Raw genomic sequence first — 22699 nt, 5'->3', positions numbered from 1 at the left:
AAATCATGTTTATGTTTTGAATTTGTGTTTTGGCCTGTTGCGCCACCCACTGCCGTCTACCAGTCACACAGTCAGTAGAGTCTCAGCATCAGTTACAGTTACGACTGAGCTACAGCAGCACGGCAAGCAGCATTAGCAGTGTCCCAGTACATAGCATTAGCAGTCTCCTCAGCTGTATCCCGTTAGCAGCAGAGAAGCTGGACTTGCTCAAACTCCTCAGCTGTATCCCGTTAGCAGCAGAGAAGCTGGACTTGCTCAAACGGTCCGCTGGAAAACGGACGATCAAGGACGCGGCTGCCCTGCCACAGCAGCCGCCCGTGGGCAAACAAATCAGTCTCCAGCGTGCCGCTGTCCAGCAACCTCGAATCTGTAGGGGAGGGGGGGCGGACACGACTCGCGGCAATATTTTGAATTTGAGTGCAGTAACCGTTTTGGCCAAATTCTTATATACAGCGCCTTTAAAGCTCCACTGTGTAGGAGTTAGGGGGATATATTGACATAAATGGAATATAATAAGTATGTTTTCTTTAGTGCATAATCACCTAAAAAATATGACTCATTGTGTTTTTCATTACCTTAGAATGAGCTGTTTATATCTACACAGGGAGTGGGTCCTCGTCCATGAAGATTGGCATATTTCACCACCATGTTTCTACAGTAGTCCAGAAAGGACAAACAAAATAGCAGCTTTAGATAGGGTGATTTGCTTTTTTGCGTTAACCACCATAGTTAGCGACAAGCAGCGCCCGCAAAACACTGCTTTGTAAAGTGAAAGTGCTTTATTCAGCTTTTTTACCCATTCAAATCACCGAGTCAGTTTTTTTTAGAGAGGAAGAGACCTCTGTGGATAATTTGGGTGCTTTCACACCTTCCCTGTTTGGTTCAGTTCAATCAAACTCAAGTTCATTTACCCCCTAAGTGTGGTTCGTTTGGGCAGGTGTGATCACAGTAATCACACTCGGGTGCGCACCAAAACAACCAGACAGAGACCTTGTTGAGGAGGTGGTCTCGGTCCGGTTACAAATGAACTCTGGTGCAGTTTGTTTGTGGTGAGAACGTGTTCCAACCTTGATCTGAACCAACTGCAGTCACATTACACATAGTTTGGGTTAAACGGGAACTGCCCATTGGTCCGACAGCCCATTATTCCGACAACCCATTGGTCCAACGACATCCCATTGTTCTGACCATATTAAACCCATTGTTCTGATGTCCCGTTGTTCCGAAATCATCATGATGCCCTGTGGTTAAGGTCTGGTTAGGTTTAGGCACAAAAACCACTTGGTTAGGGTTAGGAAAAGATCATGGTGTGGGTTAAAATGAAAAAGAAAGTGACAATCACATATCGGAACAACGGGATGTCGGACTAATGGGATATCGGACCAATGGGCTGTCGGACCAATGACATGGCCCCGGGTTAAACATGAGGATGTTACAGTCCTGGAGCGCTAAAATCAACCTGCGTAGTTGTCCCTCCGTTGTGACATTAGAAAATGTCACATTTATCTTGCAAGTGTACTCTTCTTCAACAGGTTGTTTACTTCCTGGATTTCTCCTGCATGGAAATTCTGACCAATCAAGAGCAGCTTTCTCACGCAAGGCATTTTATCTGGTCCTCTTGTAAATGCTGCCGTAGGCAATTATGCAACTTTAATTCAAAATTAGTCGCTGATTCAGGCCAAAGCAAGACAACTCTAGGTTTGAAAGCACCCTAAGTCACCCACTCCATTTGTTTTGGAGAGGAAGAGACCTCTGCAGATAATCTGGCTCCTAAATCCGCCTAATTCTTACACACTAAACCTTTCATATAATTCACTCTGGGGAAGGGAAAAAATAATATGGCACGCAAATATAATGTAAAAATAGGGATGCATTTGATACAAACTGGAGCACAAGTTAGAGTAAGTTTCTGAGGACAGCAGAGGTGTTACTCTGAGAGAGAAGAATTAGACATCACACATTCAGCTGTAGCTCAGGTACCTGCAGGTGAGTGCTTCATGGTAGGGTTTGATGCTGGCGCTGCGGTCCCTTCGGACGGGTCCGGGCTCGATGGTTGGCAGGCCTGTGGCGGAGGTGGTGGTGGTCCATGTGGAAGAGATCCTCCTCAGAAGACCGGGGTGGAGACTCCGCCTCAGACGCTGCACACACACAGAGGAAAAATACACACACAGAGACACAGTTAGCACGACTGCAAAACCCCTCTTGTTATATTTTTAAATAAATGAATAAAATCCTCACCAATAAAAAACTGCATGAATAAAATAAACACGGCTGTAATTGTGTTGGCTTACTCCCACCTGTGAGATAAGGTTATTGCTTATTCGCTTTGTCTGCAGTCAAATTGATCATCTAGATGAGACAGTTGTTCTCACTGAATCTGCCCGAGATGAAACAAATGATGCAGCTGATTTAACCTGGAAAATCTGTCATGATTTGAGGCGCTTTAATTTTTTCCTTCATTGGATCCAAAGAGAATCAACACAGTCATACTGGCAGACAGCTGTGTGCCACGATGCCCCTCACGGTTCATTATTAGACACAACGTCAGTATTGCATTGCACAGATACATTTCATCATAGCGACTGCGCCGGTCTGCTCCTCATTCTCTCTGTGAGTCTCTTTTGTCTCGTTCTCTCAGTCTCTTTCTTTATCTGCCTTTTCTTTGCTCTTTCTGTGGGATTCCCAGTGGTCTGTGCCCTTGTGATGCCTCCATCTGCTCCGTGCCATGCAGCAGCTTGGCACAGCAGCGCTAAACATGGCAGCCTCTCTCTCGCTCAGTCTTCTGCAGGGTGACCTAGTAAAGATCGCCTCAGAATCCTGAAGAGCCCATTCACAGCAAGGCGTCATATACTGAATGTGAGCACACACACACTCATACACGCTGCTGGTGTGGGTCACTTGAAGTGGACGTTTCAGTGACCTCCATCTGGTATTACCATAACCTTAATTAAAGCTCCCCAGAAACAGGCAACTGCTCTGATTTTAGCCAACAAATTCTCACTCTGACCTCATCACATATTGACGTGCTTGGTCATGGGCTTTCCACGTCCACACACGACATGCAAGGTACCCTGGGTGTGTTGGTTGTTGACATTCTGGGACACTGTCTTAAGTTCTGCCTGTTACATGCATTGTCTTATTTCAAAATAGAAAATAAACGCACTATGTCAGTTCGACACCGCGAATTGATGTTTTTTTTTCTTCAACAACAAACGCATGTGGTTAGGTTTAGAAAAAGAGAACAGGGTTTGGCTTCAGAATCTTACGGGACGTGAACACAACTCTCTCCAGTGAATGTCAGCGTTTGTTGGACCCATCCACCCCCCTTCTGCCCATCCCACTCAGACCTTAACTTTCCTCCTTGTCCTGCTGCATTTTCCCTGACGCTGCTGGGCAACCGGCTGCGTATCATTGGGCGTGGTTGGGGTACGTCCTGCACAGGTCACCAGGCTATCACAGGGCTGACACATAGAGACAGACAACTATTCACACTCACATTCACACCTATGAGGAATTTAGAGCCACCAATTAACCTGCATGTCTTTGGACTGTGGGAGGAAGCCGGAGTACCCGGAGAAAACCCACGCTGACACAGGGAGAAGATGCAAACTCCACACAGAAGGGCGCCCCCACCCTGGATCTCTCTTGCTGTGAGGCGACAATGCTCACCACTGCACCACAGTGCCGCCAGTGTAAATGTATGTTGTCACTATGTAACTGTGCAGACACCAGGAAGAATAGCTGCTGCAATGCAAAAGCTAATGGGGAACAAACAAACAGGCAACCGGACTTTCTTGAAGATGTTTCATCTCTCATCCAAGAGGCTTCTTCAGCTCTGAAAACTGAACCTAGCTCTCTGAACTGAAGACGCTTCTTGGATGAGAGATGAAATGTCTTCAAGAAACTCAAGCAAGCCCAGTTGTCTACAATATAGCACCTTGAAATACTAAAAAAAAAAATTGCATTAAAATGTGCATCTAACTCTCAGATTTGAAAGTGGAATAATGGTGCTATGGTATGAGTTTGCAGCACCACAGTTCTTTTCTTTAATGAAAGCCCTGTAGACACACACCAAGAAGCATAAACACGCACACACACACACACACACACACACACACACACACACACACACACACACACACACATCACCACCGGCAACAGCATGGCAAAAACCAGGCCATCCTTACAAAAAAAAATGAAAGGAAAAGAAAAACTACAGCTGATCCCTGCTGCTGTCAGGGCTGATTTAACTCTGTAACTGGACTCATCTCTTTAACTGTTTAAAGGAGAGAAGTGAGATTAATAACTTTAAATATTTCATTATTAGTAATGTGTTTTGTCATTCATGTTTTCTGATGTTTGTATGTAGTGCTAATGCAGTGGCTTTTTTTTGCAGCACAGAGAACATGCCCTGCGCTGGACAGAAAATGGGTTTTTGGAAAAGTGCTTGAAAGGCATCAGTATGCACAACGATGGACATCAAACTCTTAGCCAGGAGGCAGAAAAGCAAGCACAGTGCTTTCCACTCCCGCACTAACCACCTTCAGTCCTCCTTCCATTCTCCTCCCGGGCAGTTAGAGCCGAGCACGTCGTCTCTGGGGAGCAGAGTCTTAATGAATGCAGCCTCACTGGCCACTCCACAGGCGCAGTTTGTCTTAGCTACTTTTACAAAGTTCCGACGATGTAATAAAACACCTGTCAGCCTGGCGATGGCTTGATGGCATGGCAGCCATCGACCACATGCCAGCTTTCCCAGACAACCAGAAGAGGTATCCTCCTCAAATAAATAACTGTATTCAAAATTGCGGTGGGGGGTCCAGTTTTGTTGACACACACTCGTCCCTCTTTGTAACCTTTTGAGAGATGCGTTCACCTTCACGTTGCCTCTCCTCTTCTACTCAACTCACATACACACATGCACTGTCTGGCTCCGCGCATCTGTCATGTTGACACAGCTGTGGCTATGAAAGGGAAAACAGTGCTCGGAGCAGTAGACGCGCTCTATTTTTCTTCACTCAACTCTATGAAAATACACTCCTTCATTTGATGCTAAAAGCTCTGAGAGCAGGAAGCACTCATTAGCTGAAACATGGGCTAAAAGATTAACATGTGTGTGGAGCGCTGTGTGGTGTATAAATCATTTGGCCTTAATAAAGTGGACTGCATTTCCATGTAGGGATTATTTCAGCCGTTTCCAAAAGAAAAAAATAATTCATAAACTTTTGATATTTGGATGAAATATCCTCACTTTCATCTGGACTTCCTCGTATTGCTTATCTTACCAGTAAAGTGTAAATCATGACACTTGGATTTTATTTATCCCGTTACCTTGTGGATGGAGGTCCTCTCCCCTTTCTCGGGTCCCTCCTCTGAGTCGGAGAAGGTGTAGGCATCGCTAGGGTTAAGCAGGGGAGCGGGGCGTGGCCGGTGCAGCGGCTGGAAGGTGAGCTGGGTGGTTAGCAGGTTACTGACGGCGCGCAGTGAGGTGCAGATGTTGGGGGGAAGAGAGGGGTCAGCCAGCAGGTCTGTGATTAGTCCGTGGGCTTCTCCCATCACTGCTATGTCCACCATGACAGTGGTGCCTGATGACTGTGGGGGCACAGGGAGACAGAGAGGGGAGACATAAACATCGTTGCTGCTGTGAATAATGTGTGTTGATGGTAAATAATGTCTGAGTCTGAGAGTGGGTGTGTTTGTTTTATTTGGAGCAGGTGCTGAACTATGTCAGCAGCTCCTGTGTGAGGACGTAATGTGGTTAATGGATACACGAGCATCTCTTGTGTTGTTTTACTCTGCAGAACAAGAAGTCAAACTCAGTGTATTGTAAGTGTATTCACTCAAATACTATTGTTACATACATTTTTAAGGTATTTGAACTTGAAGTTGCACTTATAAATGTTTTCACATAAATAAAGGTTCATATGTCTAACAGTAAAAGTGTTGCCTAGAAACAAATCCACAAAGAATTCTCTTCTTGCACGATGTAGGGTGGCATATATCTGCTTTAGGAATTGCATGTCTACTTCCTGTAAACTCTACACCAATGTAACCTTCACCTCACTCTACCTCTGAGCCAAGCAGCCATACATAGCACACAGCCATTCATACATGTTATTCCTATGGTCTTAGACAGTCCAAAAATATTAGGTGACATGAACAACTCTCCCAAATCCAAAAGCTAGAGAGCTAAAACTCAAATTTGTGATGTCATAGGGTGTAAAGTCTGGAGCTGCTCCACAGACAACGAATCAGGAAGGATGTCATAGGTGACGCTGAGGGGAATGTTCTGAGTACATGGGTACATTTTCTGTTTCAGAACTGAGAACACTACAACAGAATAAAGCTCATTTGGGTGTAAAAAAAGACAACAACCATTCTGTGGGTCCACAAAATCAGGCTCCTATTCATCGCCAATGGAGCAGTGTCTTCCAGAATTTATAGCTACTTGATGACATCACAAGTTTGAGACTCACCTGCGTGGATTCTGGCTTTAAGAGAGAGTAGCTTATGTTCACAGATATTAACTGAACCATGTAAAACATAACTGAATTCTTAATTTAGGTGGTGTGCCCCTTTAATGCAGGTTTGAGTATTTTGCTCCCAGTTAGCATGAGGTTGTGGGTGTAGCTTTAACATCAAAGAGCAATCTAACAGCAGCCCTTGTTTTCACCTTGTATACAGTGATGTCAGTACACCATGACATCCCTGTCAGTTGCAAATAAAAAAAAATGCACTGAAGTCTGAAGGGTGGGGGATGAGACCAACAACCATCGACTTTCACCTGGGAGACTGCTGGTCGCCTTCAGTTTGAATATAAAGCCAAAGCAAGTTCTTTTTTACCTAAACCTAACCACGTGTATGTGTTGCTGAAGGAAAAAAACGTAATTTCACAATGTTGTACTGACTTAGTGTGTTTATTTTGAAAGAGGCTGTATGCAAACTGTACATTTCCTGTGGAAACAGAAGTGTATTTTGAAAATGGACAATGCATGCAACAGGGAAAAGTTGACACAGCATTGCAGCCTGTCAACAACCAATGCACTCAAGGTACCTTGCATGGCATATGTCGACGTGGAAAATCCATAACCAAATGTCAGTGTGTGATAACGTTGGATGTTGGGTAAGCTGTGCACGATAAACAACCCGAGAGGGCAGTGAAACATTTATTTTAAGCTTGCTATTACAGTTAAATGCTGAATGCATGATTATGCAACAGAAATAAGAATCAGATATAATAGTATGTAATGATACAACACTTATGGAAGACATCCTGCCTGCATTATGAGTACTCTAACTTTTGTTAATAGTATAAGTTTTATTAGTTTAATTAAGCACATGACTGGAATACTAGTCTTTCTTTACTCATAAAAATACCGTATCACAGCAACAGCTACAGCTAATACAACAAAGACAGATTTGAAAACTACCTCTGCTTTTAAAAATTACGTGGGAGAACAAATTAACATTCATCAGGAGCTCTGTACCCTGTTTATAGAGGATGTATTATCTGAGGACAAAGAGAACTCACACAGCCATAACCACACCATGTTCCGAGAGTGCACTTAGCTCAGGGAAAACCCAACATGGTACAAAATAAAACAAATGATACGTATAAAGAATTCTCCAAACACAACAACATGAAAGTAAGAAAACAATAGATGATTGACTTTGGACCACTATTACAGGAGACATGTTCAATCATAGTGTCGGACTGAGATCCTGCCAGGCTTTGTTAACTGTATTATAATTGTGGTATCACACCAAGCTACGCACGAGCAGGCACACACACACACACATGCACACTTACATCCACTCACACATCAAAGGCTTTATTCTACACCTTATATGGCTCCTTTTAGCTCAGAGAAAGCAAAAACGCGAGGAGGAGCAGGGAGTGGTACTTCACAGTCGTAGGAGTTGACGTACTAGCAGCCTTTTAGACATCTGAACAACAACATTAGGTCGGAACATGTTCGGCACAGCTGTGCAGTGCTTGATGGTTAATGAATGGACTCATTAGCAATGTCTCAGCTAGAATCTGACCTTTGACTTCCTCACTCCCGACCCCTTCAGACGGCCAACAGCCCTCGTCTGTTCCTGACCGTCTGCCCCTCAGCTTTGAAGGCACCGGTGCAGTGTGAGCCGGCCTTGTTTTTGCAGGGTAAAGTGAAAAGTTCACAACCCACTCTTAATTGCTGCGCCTAGAGCAGTCGAACAACCACAACTAAACACAGGTCAGTCTCGGCTGCCAGCAAATTTATCTAATAAGCTCACGAGTTCCCTTTTCCCCAAAGAATGTCATCTGATTTTTCTCCCCCAATGTCCGTTTCACTTTGACACCAGCTGCCAGGCACCCAGAATTATTCTGTTTACACTGGCTAAGTGGCAAGAGGCTGACCTGAACAACACATGTGTGAACACCTTTCATTCGTTTCCACTTGTGGGAACAGCGAGGGTTTCGCATTTTATTTTCCTAGTCATATCAGATAAGTCACTGTATTTAAGCAATTTTCCTACCGGTCTGCAAAAGGACAAAAGCTGTGTGTTCAGCGGGTGTGAGGGGCATTTCTCCACACGTGGTGATCCACACGTGATGATGACACACATTTATTGATAAATCTGACACATGACCAGCGCTGGGACCGAGCTAATCTCTTTTAAAGACAAGGAGACATCCTGTGGGACGGCTGATGGAACGTTTCTGGACAGGCAACTATTGTACTCCCCTCATTCCTCCTCTTCTCTACATCTTCACTTTTTCTCCTCCCTCGCCTCTTTCCTATACTCTCCTCTAATGCATGCTGTGACCGTGAGATGTAAACACCTGTCTCTCAGCTCATTTACAGGCTGATTTAGGAGTTTGCTAAAGAGAGAGGGGGGTTAAGAAGAATATAGCTGCTGGAGAACATCTGGCTCGTCTCAGCATCTCCAAAGACACATGCGTGCACACACAAACAACCTCTACAAACTTAACCCCTGGTTCTCACAGCACAGCCGACACAAAAGTCAAGTTAAAACATACATTTCAAAGACAAAGACTGACACACAAATATACAGCGACGTTGGCATCGTCCTGAGCGTGCAGCACAGAGAGAAACGTGCACACAGTTACACACACTTTGCAAGGAGGACGAGGTTTGCGTCACTAAGCTTGACTACCTAAAAAAGTTGGACCTGAGTGGCCATAAAAGGGGAGGGAATGATGAATGGGTTGGGTTTGATTTTGCGCAGGGAGCAAGCCACTTAATGCCCAAAACCTGACATGAAAAATAAAGTGTGGTGAAAGACTCCAGGTGCATGGGTAGCATTTGAGATTTGGGGACACAGTGGGGATCTTGCGTCTACTGAATTTGTACTATTCTTTTGGCCTGAAAAAAAAAAAGGCAAAACCTGTCTGCGACATAAAAGAAAAAGCCAACAGCATGCTGCTTTACAAAAATGTGCTGTTAAAATATATCTCCCTTGAAAGATCCTCCTTACAGAATGTTTGTGAGACGCATAGTGAGGGCTTTGAGCTATGAAACAAAGCTAACTGCAGGGAAGGATGAAGACTGAAACGTCCTGACCATCCCTGGCACATGTTTTTATGTATCCCTTAAAAGTTTGGCTGGAAGATACGTCTTGATGTTCCTAATCTTCCAACAATCTGCAACCTAAAACTTAAGAATCATCAATGGACATCCTGTAAAAGATCAAATTGTGACCAAGTTACATAATACCATAAGGTTATATAAGCATTTCCTGTCAGGTTAGATGATCAGTTTCATCCGTCAGCCGCAGCCACCTCTGTAGCGGCAGGCTTTCCTCGCTGAGAGGATAGCTCTCACACGAGCTCCACACAGTGACCCCTGTCTGGGAAAAAACGTACAAAAGTATCATAGAAAAAAGCTTTTGGACAGATGTTATGATGGAGCTTTTCAAATTTCTTAATATTTTTCTGAAAGCACCACGATGGGTGTTCTTTTCTTGGACGCATCTGCAGTGTTTGTAAATTCCATTAAGCGCTGTCATTAAGATCAACGTATTTTAACATTCCATTGAGGCTGTATATGTGTTTAATGACTTATTTTTCTAAATGGTTCCCTAAGCATACATGCACTTTTTTTTTTTTTTTTTTTTACCACATTCATAGTAATACACATTCACATCTGGGAACTGTCAACACCCGTCTGCCACTGGCTCACACTCAACTCTGTAGAGATTCTTCTGAGAAATACACCCTTCAGAGTTTGTCAGGGATCACGCATCTCGCAGAGTTGTGCGGAGGAGATAAGGAAGTAACTAAATTATAGAGCAAAAGAAAAAAGGGTTGTCTCTTTGATCATCGAAACAACAGCTTCCTCGGTTTGGAAATGATTCATCATGCCTCTGTTTCCAAGTGAGATGGATCAATCTTTCTTTTTAAAGGCAACATACACACAAGAGGTGGCCGTGAAAACAGCTGGCAGCAGCAGGCCTGCACGTCGGATGAGTGACAGACTGACAACCTCTCATCTGGTCAGATTAATACATCGGCAAATCGGACGAACTGCTCATCAACCAAGTTTCTAACTAACAAGTAACACAGGCGTTTGGTGTTTGATTTTACTTAAATTTTGCCTTTTGGTGACAGTGAAAAACAGCTATGGCCCACAGTCCGGATCAAGCAACACTAAGACGGTGTTAAAGGTATAGTTTGACATTTTGGAAAATACACTTTTTGGCTTTCTTGCTGAGAGAAAAGAGGATTTATACCCTTCTCATGTCTACATGCCTAGCATGGCTGGCTCTGTCCAAAAGCAACAAAAACTGCCCACAAGCACCACTGAAGCTCGCTAATTAAAACATTATATCCTCCTGTTTACTTTTAAACAGCTGAAAGTCCTCATTCTGGGAGACGTATAAGTGCCATCTAGTGGTTGCAAAAGCACACTACACTAATCCATGTAAAAAAAGATGGCAGCCATCTCAGGCAAGTCAATCTACCGCCGATCTTGACGCAAAATATATGGTTTAAATTTATTAATTCCTGCTTGGTATTGTTTGAAGTTTGATGTAACATACAAATTTTTAGCAATAGTAACAAGCTATGATGCTGTTAATTGATAATATAATAATAATAATTTCATTTGTATAGCTCTTATCAAAACAAGGTTACAAAGTGCCTCACATAGTGCATGAAAATATAACAATAGCAATACAATAATTTAAAAAATGTTAGTGTGAACAGAAGCAAAAATAGAACAAAAGGAAATGAAACACAAAAGTTACAAATCAAAAAGTACAAAGGGAAAGCTTTCCTGTCAAAATATGTTTAAAGCAATGATCCTCAGGAAGAGCCTCTGGGCCTTGATGGCAAATGCCCGGTCACCTCTAGTTGAGCCTCGATCTAGGGACGACTAGTGAGGGTAGGCTTGAGGATCTCAGGTCACGGCTTGGAGCATAGGTAGTCAGAAGCTCAGCTGTATAACTGTGGGCTGAATCATGTTGAGCTTTAAAAGTTATTATAAGAATCTTAAAATCAAGTCTGAAGTTACCTGGCAACCAATGGAGGGGGACAAGAATTGAGGTGATATGTGACCTATGGTTGGTCCCAGTTAAAATACGAGCTGCAGCATTCTGTACTGGTTGAAGCCGAGCTACTGGAGATTTCCTGAGGCATGTAAACAGTGCATTACAGTAGTCAAGGTGCAAGAATACAAAATAAATAAAAAACAAATAAATTAGGAAGTAATCTTTTGAGGCCACTGGGACTTTGCTATTGTATTATTGTAACATTTCACACAGGCCAGTTTGTGACAGGCTGTTCCTACAGACAATAAGGACATTCCTAGCTTGGAGTACGGAGCAAGGAAAATTCATTCACACAGGTTTTTCAGACATGTGGAATTGTTTGCAATTTTGATTTTGCACAGCAATGTTCAGACATTAAAATAAACAGTTTTATACTTTAATACACACTGGTGACTATTACAGATAAACCCATTGTCCCCGAATGATTCTGCGCTTCCACTCACTACATTGGGACCAGTGAAGGCACTTGTGTGAGCATAGGGGGAGTGATTTTGATTTTGGGAAGTACCATGTTGATAACATACACGGTGTGCATATATTGATATGTTACTTGTAAACATACAGAGACATATTGTTAGCAGTGTGTACAGCTCTTGTTGGGATTGTATTGAGTGCAGGAGGGTGGATGTGGCGATGGCACAGCCGGAGGAAATATTTATATGGACGCTCTTTTGACAATTATCTTTTATGGACTGTGTGTGTGGACAAGTTCACTTACATGTCATGTAAATACTGTTATTTTGATTTACCTCAGTTTACGGTTAACTCAATCCTTACCTTTTTTTTTTTTTTTTTTTGAGGTGGTTTGGTGTTGTTGAATTTGAAATTCAATAAACTTAAGTCATAAAAAAAATACATCTTGTTCAAAGACAATGCTTCGTTTTTTATACTTTATGTATCTATCAGGTCCTCCTAATCCCAAATAGATAGGAGAGAAGAAAACATACCATACCAAAGCTTGGGTCTCAGGAGACTAATTTTTACCTTACAGACATGTGAGTGGTATTGATCTTCACGTCTGACTCTTAGCAAGAAAACCAAATCCTGGTATTTCCAAAAATGTCAAACTATTCCTGTGACTAAATGAAGCAGTCATACGACACTATAAGCTGTACTTAAGCCTGTGGACTGGTGCTCTTGGGGAAGGAAAAGCGAATGAAAATTACAATTTCATAGCAGTTAAATATATTACCCAAGGGCACCTTAGCAGTTGAGTCATTCAGAGAAATATTTATTCCATATTTCATACTTAGGAGCCTATTTTTGTGCCGTTGCGGGTTAACTGTGGTGACCTTTCACTATCCAAGAAGTAATATGTTTTTGGAGCATGTGGGTTCTTTCCTGCTCGAAGCCATTTGGTGTTTTTGTGGCTGGCCAATCCTTTGCATTTAACTGGCAGGAGGCACTCTGATTTTATGCAGGAAATGCAGGAAAGTTCCCATTTCGACTGATGCCAGCCCCTGACATACCCACTGATCCTACTAATCCGGCCCCTGTGCCAACACCTCTGGTCACAAAATTACCACAAATCTGTGTGATATTTGGTCACAGGCCTGCAGCTCCTGTTGACGTGCTACATTTGATAAAACTGACTACCAGCGTCAATAAACAGTTTTTATGACTCCCCAACAAGCACAGCCGTATACTAAACCATGCATGAACATTCTGTTATGACATTTTACTATGAATAACAACAGTGTACATGATCAATGGCCTTAATTGCCTGTGTGAACGCAGCTTGGAACAGTACGTCAATAGACATGCCATAGATTAACACCCTCGCAGCAGTTCATGTAAACCAAACCAAGGGCCAGTCAAAACAAACCGGCAATCACTCCTGAAGAGTGAAAAGCTGTTTGTCCACACAGCTTCTCTGTACTCAAGGCCCCACTCTGCTGGGAGTGTAGTTTTAGTTGCAGTAATGTGCACCAAACTTCAACCAAATAATATCTGCCAGTAACTCTCAATGCTGGTTTAGTGAAGATATTGTACCAGATCAGTTCAGTGGGGATCACTGACTAGGAGCATTTGATTCAAAAGCTTATTTACAACGTCAAAAACCTAAATTCTGTAGTGCATACATGCATCTGCAAGACTTGTACTCATAAACTTCACATACCCGTATACACAAAATGTATATTTCTCATATCAAACATAATTTATTACAAACAAATCCATCGACCCGTTGCAACAGCGCTGAGCAACTGAAATATGCTTGTTGGTGTTCCTGCTGTGTCCACATGTTTTTGCCAATAACTCTGCAGAAGACAGATGAAGTGCATTTGGTGCAACAAACAAAACACTGATCCTTCTGTCTAATGATGATTATTAATGAGATACACGGACAGAAAGGTCACATTTTTGCAATTTCTAAGACGGTCCATCTTGTGCACTTTTAACCCCTCAGTTCCCTCATCTAAACACACAGTCCTCTTAGCCTCGAGTAAAACACCAGTTATATGTGGGCTTCTTAAAATTGTGCAATGGTGAGAATATAATGCATCCCACAGGAGAGCTAGAGACTGGACAAATGCCTCGGGGGCCTGCTGGAGAATGAAAGGTATTTGATTCTCTCAGTAAACACATTTCAATAATGTAAGCAACTCCGACTCTTCGTACAGCGCACAGATACACACACTGCTGTGCTTATTTTGCAATTAACCCTCCGCACAAATCCTCACACTCTGAGAAACACAGGAATGTGCTGAGCAAGAAGCCGAGGAATATATTAAAAAGAAATACCCCTCAGAGAGTCCATTATTTTTTCTCAGGTTGATTTCATTTACACAGAACTCTCTGCATGTTTGAAAAATCATTACCGTGCAGTTTTCTGTTTCAGTGGCAGCACAGTTAGCGTAATGGCCCTGATTACATCTGTCGAGATGGATTAGCCGAAGAGGAGCCCGGGAGATGGTGATGGTCTCCACTTAGAATAACAGAGCAGTGATACAGTGTGAATCACAGCACAACAGTAACACAAAACTCCACCGAGACACTCCTTGCTCCTTGCCTCAGCTCCTGCAGCCAAAACTACGCCCAGCAGCACAGCACTTCCCACTTCCCAACCAACACACAACCCCCGTCTCCCCTCACAACCCCTCCGTCAGCTCAGACCGGAGCTGTGCTGAGCCAGGTCCTCGGCTGCAGCCAGGATACAATTACACGCTATTACATATTTTATTAAAAGGGGGTGTGCTGGGGGATGTGGGGGGAGATCAAAACAAAACAAAAAAGAAAAACTGACTCATTAAAGATTTACTGGGAAAGGTCAAGCCAATTGACCCCTGAGCCATGCAGCCATCTCATCTCCAAGGAGAGGCTTGTTTTTCCTTCCACATATTTCAGGGTGTTTGATTCCAACAAAGGAGCCAACTAAGATAAAAAAAAAATCAGAGAGAGACACACAGACAGACCGGGAGAGGCAGAGGCAAGAGCTGTTGGAACAGAGGACAGGGGCAAACAAAAGAGATGCATGAGGTAAAACAGATGCCGGGCGATGAGTGAGTGAAGATTTACCACATGATACAAGTGGTTAAACATCCATCCATCATCAGCGCTACAGTGGGCACAGTCACGAGTTTTTAAAAATCTTGTAAACTGAACAGCCATGCTATAAACAAAACCAAGTTAAAATGTCATTCTGTTCCTCACTTTCTCTCTGAGAGGTGGCACCATCTCAGAAGTGTTTTACCGCTGCACGTCATATAAAGTCAAAATGTTGCCATTGGAGGTTTCTGCATAGTTGCGTAGCCGATACATTGAAACTTCAAGTTTCAACAACGCTGTGGTAAATGTGTGGTTAGGTTTAGGCACAAAAAAACAACCTGGTTATGGTTAGTAAAAGATCATGTTTTGGCTTGAAATACCCCGTCTGGGTTGCACAATCCTGGCAGGAAAATCAGCGATGTCTTGGTAACAAACAACCGCTTTTCTGGCCATAATCGTGGCAGCAATGTCTCTGTGTGTCTTTGGGAGGAAAGGCAGATGTCTCTGTAAACAAGACAAGGTCAAAACCTAGTATTTGGCTGGTCTGTATATGATATGCTAGAGGGCTTTTAATTTGAAACGAAGACTTTAATTTGAAATAGGAAGTGGCCGGCTATAACCCAGTCATGTTCTATTGTTCGCTTTGCCTCCCTTTACAGAGCTGGCATGAGCTATCCCCGCTGTTGCTTCCAAAAACTCACGTAAATGCATGTTAAAGTGAAGACCAGTGAGACACAGTCACACAGCAGACGGGACCTGCTTTCTCTCAAGCTGTACTCACTGATCAAGCTCCTTTTCTCTCAGTTAAAATACAACCCTCCTCACCCCTCTTCAGCCCCGTTTCCACCCAGCACTACAGTACGGTTCAATTCAGTACGCTTTTTTTCAGTTTCCACTGTGAAAAGTTGTGGATGGTACCAATGGAACCGCTCTGCATTGTCTCCATTTTTGGTCCCCTCTCTGTTGGGGTACCCAGCACACAGATCTGGTACTAAAAGGTGGGCCGACTGCCGGCAACTTTTAAGGTGGAACGTTAACTTGTAATGTTACTCAATGAAAGCACACCTTAAATTTCTTTAGTTTTTATATAACATAGGCTACACTTTTAGAAACAAGTGGATCTTCAAGCATTTATAAAAATTAATTTCTACCGGGACGGCATATATTCTAATCCTCACTCTGAGAAAAAAAGCATGGTAGAGCGTTGTTCCTGTGGGCTCCGGCAACACTAACCCCCCGAACTTGCCTGAGAAATACTGAATGCACAAGCCTGCTATTTTTAAATATCCCATTGAGAGAGACTCTCACTGCAGCCTGTTTTATGTTGTTCAGAAAATGTCGGCGTGCAGCCTCGTTCTGTGAACGATAAACGAGGTGCAGACTGATGAAGGAGGAAATACAGTGAGACAACAACCCCACCCACATGAATGAGTACTGTTTGCGGTGGAAACGCTGGGGTCTAGGTACCATGTCTGAAGGATTACTTTTGGATTCAAAGGTACCATACTGAAAGTGTTTGCTGGAAATGGGGCTTATGTCCCATGTGACTGGTGGAGGCTGCACAGCCAAGTTCAAAATATAAATGTCCTATCAGGATCAATTACCAAAAGAGAATTTTGTCATTGTGGTGGCACCCGCTCCAACATTTTAACATATAATATTCACTTCAGTTTCAATCAGTGGCTTCCACTTTCCTCTGATAATGACTACGGCACCGATTCTGACTTAGTAACATGTAATAGTCGATAACGTTAAAATAAATGTAAGGCCTGTGTCATACAGATATGGCTGTTCCTCAAACCAATGAGGTGATCCCCTCTTTCCTCCATCTAAAACTGCCATTTCACTCGCAGGTGGCTGGCTAGTTAGCTACTAATTCCACCATGCTTTTATGCTAACGTAAATGAGCTAAACAAAGTAGTCACTCATCTAATGATAGCAATGTGCTTTCCTATGTTGTGACATGGGTGTGTGAAAGAAGCATTAACTTGTAACATTTTACTCCTATAACAGCTGGCTTGTTAGCTAGCTTCCTTGCTAATTCAACCATGCTATCATGCTACACTGGTAACAGTGTCCATGCCTCTGTCAACCTATGCGCCTTTTATTTTAAAAGAGCAACAGCCAATGGGGAAACACCAACTTTCACGTTATCACCCAGTCTGACCAATGATGTAGCTTCATCGCTCACTCACTCACAAGGACAGACTTTTGCATTTATAGGGCTGGCCTTGCTTTTGCGGTACAACCAAAAATAACTGCTTTTCGTGCCTAAAAAGTGGCTGGAAAATTAGCGACAAGTTGCTACAAAACATCCACGTTTGGTTCCTAAAAAGCTGCTAGAAACACAGCACATATCTCAGTGAAAAACAGCTGGTTTTGGCGTCTCGCCTAGGTGTCAAAGAATTCACCATCCTCTCCACCTCCAGATGCTGAAATCAGCTTATATATTAGCCATATATGTTAATATGATACATATGAAATGTGCTAATATAATGTTTTTGTGGTTTGCAGAAACATACAGTGCCAATATTTTCCTCTGGCGACTGGGCTGTAAAAAGCAGGAGCTTGAAAATTGTTAATGCCTCTGTATCATTTGTGGCAGATCCAATTATTTCCCAAGCAGAGGACAGTCAGAGGCGCAGCAGTTGAATGTTTTCACTGTCTTTCAGCCTTAAATGCAGTCTTGCCACAGGACCTGATTTAATGAAAAAATACTCCACTAGACTGTCATGATGGGACCAACCAGAAAAAGGGCAGTGACCTTTTTCAACTCTGAAAGTCACAATTTAAGAAACGCTGATCCCATGTGTTTGAAGTGCTCACAGTGATTTTGAGAAATCTTCAACATGACTGCAATGTCATGGCTTGTCTGCCTCACAGACCACTCTTGCAGGCTTTCTGTAATTTAGAATAACAGTCACAAGATCCGGGGCCTACAAACACTCTTTTCTCCGATAATCTCTGCGGGTAATGTTCCAAAACCAATGTGTTTTCAAGTCGAATACAAATATTTAAATAGCTCTTTCCATACATAACTTCACTGTCAATTCCTAAGCTAAAACATCCACCGCAAGCTTTGGATGGGGGAAAAAAAGACGCGGTTTGGAAAATGAGCCTGCTAATGTGTGCATGTTGGCGACTACGACACAGTGGAGATCAATCAAACGCTCTGGTCACCGGGTGAAGAGCGGAGTGTGTGATTTACACACTCTACAAGGTGCCATGGCGTAGTGGGGTGCTACCAGCCTCTCTGACCAACAACCTGGTCCAGGAGAGCAGAGCCAAGGGAAAATAGCCACGAGATGGAGAGAGGTGCCAACATAAGCCTTGACTTCTTACACGTCCTGTCAGTCTCTGGACTATTACAGGATTCCACTGACGAACGCAGAGCACCAGTCCAAACACACACACACACAAAAAAAAGACTGAACTGACCACTGAGTCTAAATGGCAGCTTAGGGAATGCATCAATCAAAAAATATGTGCTTGCCTACTAACCCCACATAACAAATTGATATGAGCCTTGGACAATATTTCAAAAGGGTAACATGCTATTTGAAAATGTCTCCGCTCGAGGGGGATAATACTGCAAGGCTGATTTTGGGAACAGATAAACCACTATATGAGTCTTAGCATCTCTAGGAAATTACACACTGTGTAATTTGATTTCAAGGCCAATCCTGTGCTGCACAGTTATGATCACTATTCATGAAAAATCCCCTAATTTTACCCCCAAACCACAACTTTTCAGTATCTATTGCTATCCAAGCCTACAGGGCCGGACCTAGCACATATGGCGCCCTGGGCAAGCTTCCCAAACACAGATAAACAACTAAGCTAACAAGTAATAATCATAAATAACAAACAATCACAGAATAAATTATGTGCATATTTGCAAATTTCATCCTCATCTTGTTTTTGTCCTCCACCTCAGATGACTGTTCATCCTCTTCTACTCTAGCGCCCTCCACATACACTCCACCATCTCCACCATGTACAATTTTTTAAATGTCAAAAGGCAGCTGCCTATGTGTCCTATAGGAGGATCCACCACTGCAAGCACACAATGTCAGCACAGACAGCTTTGCCTATTCATGTCTAAAGGGTATCCTCCTGATGGCAGAACATGTAGTACAGAACACATACTGTATATGGCCATGTCAACACCAAGGGCATTGTTCCTCATGTACTCCAGAGTCCTGCCCTGTGGCTCTGTAGCAGCTCAATACACCAATTCCCAAACACACACATATATTCTCCCCCCACCAAAGATGGCAAAGGTAATCTCAAGGATGCGGCTGTGTGTCTGTCCTCTACAAGCTGCACCCTTGTGTCTGAGTCCCTCTTGTTACAGTTCCCCAGCCTTTAATGGCTTGTGCAGCACCTTACGGCCAAATCACAGGCCTGCGTCCTTTAGAGGAACAGAGTAGGGGAGAACAGGGACGAAAGTGTCAGGGGGACGGTTGCAACACAGAACTTTTCTCTTGTAATTCAAAAGTAGGAAACTTGAGGGGAAGTCCACAGGAGGTACACCCCCACTTTAAGTCCATAAGAGAAATTCAGCCCGATCCAATCAGTGTAGTAGAGTTACAGAGTGGATTATTCACTTATTAAAACAGAAAACATTAGTGTTTTCCAAATTTAAGGTAACGCTTATTTGTTGAAGACTGTAAATGTATATCATCTGTTAGACTAGGGGTAGGCAACCTGCGACTCCAGAGCCACATGCAGCTCTTTGGCCCTTCTCCAGTGGCTCCCTGGGGCTTTGACAGAAAATTATATGGAAACAAATAACGGTTATATCTTTTATCATATTTTAATTTTCATTTATTGCTGTGGGCCTAAAGTGATTCTTACATTCTTCAGCTGTAAAAATGCATAGCCTATACACTGATTTAAAAAAAAAAAATTCTACATTTTGTCAACTAGAATGTGAGTCATACGTCTGGCCTGGTGCCTTTTCTGCTATTCAGCTAATAAGGCTGTGTTACCTTTATTAAGAGGCTCCAATATGTTTTGCAGCTCAAGATGGATTTTTTTTCTTTTTTGACCTAAAATGGTTCTTTTGATGGTAGAGGTTGCCGACCCCTGTGTTTGACCTGTCCATAGGCGAAGAATCAGTGAAGGTTTAATTTATCATGCTAGCCTATCTTTGGTGCTAGCCAGGGTAAAGTTGAAGAAAAAATGGTAAGGATGAAAGTAACATGGCGTTGCTTGTCGGTTTGCTTAGACTGACCTGGAGAAACATGCATGATTTAGAGATTTGAGTGCACATGATGAGTAAAGATATGTGGTGGTTTAAACATCTTATTCTAACTCAATGTTATTCATAAGAGAAAATGGTGATTATACATCAAGATGAGTTTGATGCATTGGACAAATTTCATACAATTGCGACATAAAACAAATAAAATTGAAGTGAGAGTAATATGGTTATTTGCACTGGGGACTTACTGAAACATCAATGTGCTCTATATGCCGGAAATATTAGATACTTGTTTGTGTTTCGATTTAACTGTTACTTTTGTCCGCTCCCTGGATTTCTCTTGTCCCAACAGAGAGGGGGAAAAGTAGCAATGTGCAATGTCAATTCTCAGTCTGATTGCATCTGACTCATTTGTCCAAATCTAAAAAAAATGGCTGGTATCGGTAGGGGACGTGTGTAAAATCTGTTTAGTCTAAATAAATGCATTTTTGTGTAAAGAGTGCAACACTACAAAGTTATACTTTCGTCCCTGCTCTCCCCCAACAAGGACTCTGGTGGGAAGTGACACCTCTGGACATGCTGTTTAACCAGGGCTGAAATGAGTGGGAGAACAGGTCTGTTAGTGGTAGGATTTCTGCTATTTGCGTCATTTATAAGGTGTGTGTAGGCGAGCGACAGAGATCAGGGAGCTAGTTCCTGTGTGTGTGTGTTTTCCTCTCAGCTGTTTATCATTATTGTTATTACTAGTGTGTCTCTTTTTGTATGGACGGCGCTAACCTGTGATCCTCGGGAGCCTCTCTTGTGGTCCCAGTCGGAGCGGGGGAGCATCTGTGGGAAAACGGAGACATGTTCAAACCACAGTCCTGAACATCCTGTTCCTGTTAGCGTCCTATAACAGAACTCACAAAAGCAACACCATAATGGAGATATACAGTACTGTGCTGTAGCGGGAAAGAGGAGGAGCGGGAGTGGTGATGCAAAGAGTCAAGGAAGTGTGGGGGGAATGGAAACGCTCATAAATGCAAAAATGGGTTTTGTCTATTTTTTTTTTTTCACTTTCCATTAAGTGCAGACGTCTAATGCAATTTCACAGTCAGGTTTGGTTTACTTTAGCTCCTATTCACTGCCTAAGGGCCTGGTGGAGGCTGAGGATTTTTACGCTGTCTAATTACCAGCCACTGTGTCCTCCCACAGGCCTCGTAAACCAGTTTTCCACTTTCTTGGGAGTCACCGAATGCATCAGTGCAGCTCTGTCACTGATTTTTGGAGCAACACGCTGCAGGAGAGCCAAGTCAACATTAGAGCCCCCCTGCCTCTGCTAGGGCTTTCTGCCCCAGAACTGAGAAGCCCTGAGAAACCCAGCATGCCGCTGTGACAAATTGCTGCTGCACACACTGAGGCAAGGGGCTCGGTATAAGAGCCAAATTGATAATTCAGGTGTAATTTACTGTGTCAGAGGAGGTCACTGAGTTGTGCCATGCTGTGAGTGAAAACATTGGGAAAACAGTGGGTTTCAGTCAACAGTGCCGTGGGCCTGTCCGGACAGCAGCCTTGTTTTGTGGAGTGTCTTCAAACTGTGCTCCTTAGGTCTAAACAAACAATGAAATAACCAACAAGTCCTCCAACCCATACGATCACGTAGGTTGGTTGTTCCTATCATGGATGTATTATTAGATCTGGATACTGGACCCTAAGGAGGCTCTTGTTCAGTCCGATAAGAACTGCTTGCCTGGTGCATACATAGTTGTACAAAGAGGGCAGCATCGGAGATGGGGCCCCGTTCATTCTTAGTTGCTCAGTTGCTCAGTTGCTCAGTGGTGCATGAAGCCAAAAAAGTTTGACTTCCCGGGTATAAAATGAACCAGATCTTTCGCATCCTTTGGCCCACAGAGCAGGTGCACAAGAGACTTTCACTGACCGGGCAGCTAATTTTTGCCAGCTGAGCGGTAGACTCACAAGTCAGTCTTTAGACGCTTTGCTTGCCTAAAGACTGATGACTTTCTCCCTGATTTTGTGTTTAGATGGGCGAATACAATTTCAGAGTTTAAAAAAACTCCCTACGTTGCAGAACCAATAGTAAATCTGCAGGGCGGTCCTTCGGTGGCTCGCTGAACTCTTGTGCTTGTAAACTTAGTCCCACTAGAAACACGTGTAGCGGTACAAAATGGCTCAGCCGCGCTCGCAGAAAACGCCGTCAAAGTTAGTGGATGTTTGTCGCGTTTGCGGCGACACATTCTTGCCAACTAAAAGAAACAAACATAATCTTTTACAAGGCCATGACTCATCCGTCCAGCCAGACTATAGAGGGAATCGCCTTGTTTACAAATACTTCAGGTAGAAAACCAGCAGAGCTTTTAGCTATATATACATATACATATATATATATGTATATATATATATGTATATGTATATATATATATATATAAAATGTTATATATCACATTTTTCACA

The 22699-nt window shown here is 43.0% G+C and overlaps 1 protein-coding gene across 3 annotated transcripts in view; it reads right to left on the bottom strand.

Annotated features, from left to right (window-relative positions):
* Positions 1 to 22699, bottom strand: part of pde3a (phosphodiesterase 3A, cGMP-inhibited) — a 121069-nt gene that overhangs the window by 42602 nt on the left and 55768 nt on the right. For all 3 annotated transcript variants that reach the window (XM_050073573.1, XM_050073575.1, XM_050073574.1), the window contains exons 2-4: positions 21026 to 21076; positions 5329 to 5589; positions 1981 to 2138 (exon numbers count right to left, since the gene is read on the bottom strand). In XM_050073573.1, the coding sequence (XP_049929530.1) occupies positions 1981 to 2138; positions 5329 to 5589; positions 21026 to 21076 (470 nt within the window). The remainder of the gene's footprint in view (positions 1 to 1980; positions 2139 to 5328; positions 5590 to 21025; positions 21077 to 22699) is intronic.

Source organism: Epinephelus moara, chromosome 20, assembly GCF_006386435.1.
Source record: "Epinephelus moara isolate mb chromosome 20, YSFRI_EMoa_1.0, whole genome shotgun sequence".
Classification (NCBI taxonomy): Eukaryota; Metazoa; Chordata; class Actinopteri; order Perciformes; family Serranidae; genus Epinephelus; species Epinephelus moara.
The sequence above is the reverse complement of the archived record's forward strand: the minus strand, read 5'-3'. Positions and strand labels throughout refer to the sequence as shown.